This window comes from Phoca vitulina, unplaced genomic scaffold (genome assembly GCF_004348235.1).
Source record: "Phoca vitulina isolate PV1807 unplaced genomic scaffold, GSC_HSeal_1.0 scaffold1, whole genome shotgun sequence".
Lineage (NCBI taxonomy): Eukaryota > Metazoa > Chordata > Mammalia > Carnivora > Phocidae > Phoca > Phoca vitulina.
In genome coordinates, this window is record NW_022589704.1 from 56,019,844 (window position 1) to 56,027,188 (window position 7,345).

A 7,345-nucleotide genomic window follows, 5' to 3' on the forward strand; every position below is an offset into this window, starting at 1 on the left:
TGGCGATTACCTTTGACTCCTTCCCCCCTTATCCTTAAGGGTCAGCATTTTAGAAAAATGAGCTTTGAACCCTTCTCAGGCAAGGCATAAGAAAAATGACTGAAGAACATCACTCTTGTTGTTTGAGAGTGATTGTTCTTAAACCACCATTCTTCAAGGCAAGGAAGAGGGCCTGAAACTTTTATACTTTTACAATTTCTGCTTCTAATTCATGTGTTGAGAAAAACTTCCTTACATCTGTTTAAAAAATAAAAACTTCAGGAAAAAAAAAACCCTAAGACCAACTTTTGTGGACTTCTAGATTCAATCAGTTTTCTCTCTCCTTTTTAAAGCAAGATTCCCCTATTTTCCCACTTTCTCCCCACTACACACCCCCTCTCCCATATAGGCGTACACCAATTCCTATAAGAAAACCGCTATATGGGTTATTTGGAATCCAGCATTTGGAATCCAGTTGGAACAGAAAATTCAGTCATTATCTAATGACCCAGAACATAGAGGTTTTGTTTTCTTTCCCCAGAAGGAAAAATGTTGGACCATTTGTTTCTTTCTTTTCCCTTTTCTTTAATCACCCAGAACTAGTTGTAAGCACAGTGCTGAAAAAAGCACATGTGGAAATATATTTTCAAGAACTCCACTCTGAGTGGACCCTTTGCTTCCTTCTAAAAGGGTTAAGGGCCCCCTACACACATTTCCGGGGAGTGGGGAGGGGGGTGGAGTTCAAAATGCCGGTTAGAGCCAGAAGTTAGTCCACGCATCTCTGATTCTCCTCCCTGAAACTCAGCTCCTCTCACCGTCTCAAGATTTTTGGCATTAAGATGTCAGTTATTTCTGTTCCCCATCCCCCAACAAATAAATATTTAAGCAAATATAATCTAAACATAAAATAACCCGTTTCCACTTTCTTCTTAGACTCGTTTCTTTGGGCATGGGGCCACTGGGAGCAAAATACTTTTTCTCACACTGGAAATGATACAGATAACCCAGAAAGTTCAGAAATCCTGGCCCAGCTCTCCTGTTTCCCCTGAAAGCACCTGGCATAGGGTGGCCAACCTTCTGCCTCAACTCCCCCACATTATTAAACCACAAAGATCCCTGGAGGGGTGGGGTGGGGGAGGACGTTCAGATTCAAGCTGGTATAAAGTATCCAACCTTCATTTGCAAATTCAAAATCCAACAGCAGAGATTTTCATAAGTTTAATAACTCGCCAAGGTTTATGTTCTCAGTAGCTCCTGCCATATGATAATGTACTCAGAGAGAGAATCCCGCCCCCCTCCCACCCCCATCCCGCTCCAGGGAGGGGGCTGCCCTCGGGCAGGATGCTAACCTAGTCCGAGGGCGGCCTGCGTGTCCCAGGTCCACCCCACAGTACCTTAGAGCCCAGGGAGGTGACAGCAAGCCCGGCCTGCCCCCGCAGCTTCGGCTCAGCCGGGAGCGCAGGGAGGAATGGGCCCAGGGTCCCCACGTCTATAAGGTCGTCAGGTCCGTGTGGTGGTCCTTGGCCAGAGGCTGCAAATGTTGGCCGGGAGCAGCTGAAGAAGAGCAGGAGGAGGAAGAAGAGGAGGACGAGGACGAGGACCTGCCTTTGGTGTTGGGCAGCTTGTGGTCTTTTTTCCACTTCATCCTCCGGTTCTGGAACCAGATCTTGATCTGGCGCTCGGACAGACACAGGGTGTGAGCAATTTCAATCCGACGGCGCCGCGTCAGATACCTGTTAAAATGAAATTCCTTTTCCAGTTCTAGGACTTGCTGCCGGGTGTAGGCCGTCCGGGACCGCTTGGGCTCCCCGCCAGTGTAGTTGGGGTTCACTGCGAGACAAAACAGACAGCACGGTCAGGTCAGCGCCCAGCCACTCGTTAGGCCCCTCGCCACTGCCGCTCACTTCCTGGCGCGCCCCGAGGCCCCGCGGCCCTCCCCGCACACTCCCCAGCCGGCTCCCTTCCTCCCTCCCGCCCTCCGGTCCCCCCTGCCCCGCGCGCACGCACACACACGCTCACTCCCACCCACCCTCACACCCACCAACTCCCCCAGGCTCCCGGGCGGGGATCCCCAAATGTGCTCCAATCTCCCCGGCCCGGCCGCAAGCTCCAGAATTCCCAAGCATTTAGAAACCCCCCTCTCCTTTACCAGGTTCCCTCCGCTCTGAAAATGGAGTCCTCCCCCACCCCACCCCCATCTCCACCCCCTTTTTCGCCCACAGCCCAGCAGCCAGCCACATGGTCCCGGCCTGCTCCCTCAGCTATAAAAATTTATGGAGAGAGTAATTGCGGCGCCCATTGAAGCCCCACACGCCCCCACCCACTCGCACCCCCTCCCAGGGGCCCAGGCCTCCAGGCTGGGGTGGGGACTGAGAGGTCGCTGGGCTGTGCCTTACCCGAATTCACGTGCACCTTCTTCATCCACGGGTAGACCACGGCGGGCTGCTTGAGTGCCGTCCCGGGGGGCGGCTGCTTGGGGCCGCCCGGCTGGCTGCAGGCCCGGGCGCTGGGCAGGGGCGCGGGCGGGGGCGCGGGGGGCGCGGGGCACGGCTCTCCTGGGGCTCCGTAGTGGCCGCCGGGGCCACTGGCTTCTTGTCCGTGACCCCGTGTGGGCAGCGCGGAGCCGGGCCCAGGGCCGCCACCTCCGAAGGTCTGCTCACCGAAGTCGGGCCGTGGGTAGAGCCCCGGGGGCTGGAAGTCTGCACCCTGCACGCCACCGCCGTAGTAGTCGGCGCCCTGCTCGCCTAGGTAGCCGCCCTGCAAATATTCCTCGCACGGAGGGAACTTGGGGTCCACATACTTGGAGTTCACCATATACGAACTCATGGCCATTAATTTCAGAAGGTAGAAAATACTAATTTTTCTCGTGTTGTCTTTTTTTCTCCTTCCATAGGGCCCTCCTACTTGCTGTCAACTGAATAAAGTTGGCGGCCATGTGACCAGGCCAGCCAATAGCGAGGGAGCGAGTTTATCACCGGGTTGGTGAGCATCTCATAATTTTCACAAATTTAACTAAATAACATACGTGTAATCAAGTGACTCGCCATGGCACATTTGAAGGCCCCCACCAGATGTTAACGTAGTTCTCTAATCCCCAGCACCCTCATTCCTGGCAGGTAATCCCAGCTTTTGTCTGCCACCGACTTTGTTAACCTCGAGTGCCCTCTCCACGCACCCCCGCCTGAAAACAGCCCCCCAAAATGGGCACAGTTCAATGGGGGGAATGAAACCCCAAATCTGTCAGGCTGCAGAATACCACCAGGCGGGTGGGTGAGGCAGCCTCTGAGTTAGGCGGAGTACCCCAGGCAGGCAGGGCTCCCGCCCGCGGGAGCGGGGACTCTGCCATACAAAGGCCGAGTCCTGGCTTTGTCTTCATCAGGGTCACCCAAAAGTTACAACAATCTGGCTGGCCTGAATCAAATCAGGCAATGAGTAACTGCCAAGCTTTCTGTGAGTGCCCAGGCTGGAGTGTTTCTAGCCCAAGCCGGTCTTTCAGGTATGGCAAGACTGCTACCCGCCTCCCCACCCCCAGCTCGTGCAGCTGAGGGGCGGGCCTGGAAGGTGGTGATGGCACCTCCACCTCACCCAGATGGGCTCCAAAGGACCCTGCACTCCTTCTTCCTAAATGGCCTTCTTCCCACATGCCGGTCAATGACCAGTGAGCCCCCTCACTGGCAGCCTCTGACCTCACCTCATACTCCTTCAGGGCAGAATTGGGGCTGGGGCTACCTGGCCTTCCACCCTGCTCCCCAGTCCCCCAAAAGCTAGCCCTTTGGCCCTGCATTCATGCAACCAATTAAGGGTTTACACAGGAGCCTCTGCGGGGCTTCTCGAGGCAAAGACTCCACTATGGCACCAGGCTCAGTCCATCCTCCTGGAGTCTAAGGTAATAAAACAGAAAGAAAACTGACCCGCGCCCGGCTGCCTCTGGCCTCTGCTTCTGACTATGGCCATTTCGGAGAAACATGAAGTTTTTGCATCGACCATATATTCCCCTAGAATCGAATCTGTGACTATGTGGATACCACACAAATTCGGTTCTACAGGGTATATATAGACAACGTTACTAGCTCCAGGTTCCACCCAGAGTGGGTACCCAGACCGCTGGCAGCCCCGGCCTCTTCCTCGGAGCCATCACCAGCCCGACGCAGCTCCTCGCACTTTCAGAGAGGGTTCAGGTAGCTTGGAGAGCTTGGTGAAAATTTGCAGCAACGAGTTCCCCATCCTTGTACCAGGGCTGGAGTGACTGAGCAGCCAAGGAGACGGGACAGTCTTCTTAAGAAAGAAAGACAAGAAAAGAAGAAAAAATAATCCATCCTGGAAATGGCAGCTTTATTACCCCCCCTCCAGATCCAGATACCCCCCCCCCTTATCAAGTGGTATTTTCCTGAAAGGTGCAAACGCGCTCAGTGGCAGAAGAAAAGATGCAAGAGGGGAATATCCTCCACCCATTCTTTTTTCCCCAGTGCGGGAGCAAGCCAGGTTGGCTGACAAAGCTCGTTCTCCCAGAAGTCTCTCATTTACCTTCCTGGGCCCTGTGCCGGGCTGGCCGCTCTGTCCCGCTGCTGCAGACCCCGCGGCAGGCACTGCTTGCAGGCACCGAGCTGCCCTGGGCTAGGGTCGGCGCGCTAATGGTGAAGGGCAGGGCGAGGGGTCATTTGAAATCATTTACAAACATATCACAAAGTTTCATTATTTCTGCTTTGCCGACGGCAGCACACAAGAGTACAAAAGTTCAGGAACTGCACCCACCCCAGCGCCTCAGCGCCGTCTAGGGCTCACCCCCCGGTCTGGGGCACGAAGAACACAGACACACTCAGGGCCCGGATGGGCTTCAGGGGCAGAAGGATGCCCGGGCTCAAGAGGGGCTTTTGGATCTCTGACCATAGGCCAGAGGTGTTAAAATTTTTTTTTTGATTGTTTTGATTTTCTCCCTTATGATTCAAAAATTAGTTTCAGCCTTATCCTGGATCTGGTGGGGTAGAGCAGGGAAACTCCCCTCTGTCCCCCAGCCTGGCAAAATTGGCTCCCTGCTTCTACTCTGCACTTTGGACACTCCCCACCCCACCCCCTCCATCCTTTGGTTCCAGGGCTTTGGCTATTTTGTAGGGATTTCCTGGGTGCCAAATCTAAGGAGAGTCGGAGGCTACCGTATACCAAATTCCCTTGTTGGGGGGGGGTCCCCCCAACTTCCCCTAATGCCCAGCGCTCCCACACACCCACCTGCCTGGGGACACTGGGCCTAGGCTTTACCCAGACAAATTGGGGGAGGCTGCTGGGCTGGGTGGGGATCCGGGTGAGGGTACACATTTTCATATTTGTTAGACGCTGTGACCTGCATTTCACCTTATTGCTCCACTTGTTCAGACAGGTCAAAGCCAACGAGTTATTGATGAACAAAAGCGTTAAATATTCACCTCCCGCTCAACTGCCCATACAAATGCTTTTGATCTCTTAGGCTTTTTGTGCTGTGTTCAGCTACAGGGTGCCGAATGTGGGTTTGCAAGCGAGGAGCACTGGCAGAGATAAGCACCCAGAGCAGGGGCAATGGCAGAAAGGGGGCAAAACCAGGGTGTCCTGGGGATACCAGATTTTCCAGCCTGGAGCCCAGAGCTGGTTTCATTTGGGCCAGCCTGATTAATAGAGGGGAACTATGAACTGGGCAGAATCTCCACTTCTGGGGAGGAACACAGCCCCCAGGAAGTCAAGTAGGTTGCCCACCCTGGGAGGGCAGAGAAACCTGGCCCAGAGCCAAGCCCTAGCAAAGGGTGTCTCACCAGAGAGGAAGGGTGCCTGGCTTCTATAGCCCTCCTACATTCCATCTCCCATTAAAATAAAATAATCTCCATTTTGCAGTGAGGGAGGCGTCACTGTTTCTTCCTTAATTCTTCTGCCACTACCATCACCTTAATGGGATAGCCCTCCTGGAGATTTCACAGGCCGCCTCAGAAATGTACCTGTCTTCCGCAGCACAGGCAACTCAGAAAGATCCAAACTTCTGAGCCCAGGTCCCCAAGAATCTCTGCCCCCCACCGCAGCTCTACCACCACCACCACCACGACGTTTGCCTGCAACACTAGCGGCTCTGGCGCGAAAATTCTCGAACTGCAGCTCCAGAGGAGCAGAGGTGAACCAGAATGGTCGTATCCCTCCCGCCTTGCTCAGCCCGTGTCCCCAGCCCAGAGCCCAAACCTCTGGGGCTGGCGCGGGGGAGGGGCGGGGAGGGATTTCCACCTAAAGCTCAGAATTCGCAGCCCTTCCCGGAAGCGGACCAACTTCACACACCCGCAGCCGTAGAGGGTTACGTTTTTCTTTCTTCTTTTTTATTAAAAACAGAACAAAACAAGAGAAGAGAAGGTTGGGCCAGGCTGGACCGGGTTAAGCTAGGCTGGGCTGCGGAGGGGAACCGCGTTGATCTGGCGTTTAGCAGGCTGGTTCGAGCAGAAAGCGATGCTCGCCGAAACTCGAAACTCGTTAATAGGGCGGGCTGCTAATTAGCTGCAAGCTCTTAACAGAAGCGCAGGGCGGCAGCGGAGCTGCACCTGTGCGAGCTGGGGAGGCCTAGAGAGGCCCAAGGAGACAGGGGCGAGAGCCTGCGGTGTGTTCTCTTGGTTGGGTGGCTGTGAACTAGGCCCCAGGAAATCTATCCAGGAGCACAACTTAGAGCCTCCACTCCCAAAGAGAGCTCGCCTCGTACCGCCAGGCCAGGGCGGCCAGAGCCGCCCTTCCACCCGCCCAGTCTTCTGGCGCGGCCCTTCCGCCAACACCTCCCCAGTTATCAATACCGCCTCTTCGCAGTTCGGAAGAAACGGGAAGGTACTTACAGCGGCAGTCTCTCACGGCCCCGAACCTGTTGCAATGAAAACGGGGGTCACTTAAATTCCACAGGATAATAAAGCAGAGATAGAGGATATACAGAAAAATGACAAGGCCCAGGCACCCCACCAATACCCAGACCTCCCCGCTTCGGGTGCCGCCCCCAGGAACTGCGCCAAGTTCTCCGCGGAGCGCGAGACCGCAGTCCTCAAGGGCAGACCCGGGCAGTAGGAGAGTATGGCCCCCGTCACCTCCCCCACTCCATGCACCCTTGGGCAAAACCTTACTGGTTGCCTGGCCCGACTCAGGCTGCCTGTAACAGGGTTTCCCCAGTGGGAAAACGGGAAGCGAGGAGAAAATGGGCCTTTGTGTGTTTCCTTCTACACAATCGGCCGGGTGGGCGCAAGTCCACTGGGGAGGGGGCGGCCGCTGCATCTGTCCCCTGCCCCAGCTCCCCGTCTGCCTCGCGCTGGGCGCAATTCAACCCCCTTTCCCAGTTTCAGATTGGTTTCAAATTCCCCAGCCCCAACTAGCGCCCCCAAAACCTGTC

At 55.2% G+C, this 7,345-nt stretch overlaps 1 protein-coding gene across 1 annotated transcript; it reads right to left on the bottom strand.

Annotated features, from left to right (window-relative positions):
- Positions 1-1,468: 1,468 nt before the first annotated feature.
- Positions 1,469-2,811, bottom strand: HOXD4 (homeobox D4). The gene is made up of 2 exons (XM_032419803.1): positions 2,376-2,811; positions 1,469-1,809 (listed from the first exon to the last, which is right to left on the bottom strand). The coding sequence occupies exons 1-2, from the start codon at positions 2,809-2,811 to the stop codon at positions 1,469-1,471; spliced, it is 777 nt and encodes a 258-aa protein (XP_032275694.1).
- Between the last annotated feature and the right edge of the window lie 4,534 nt (positions 2,812-7,345).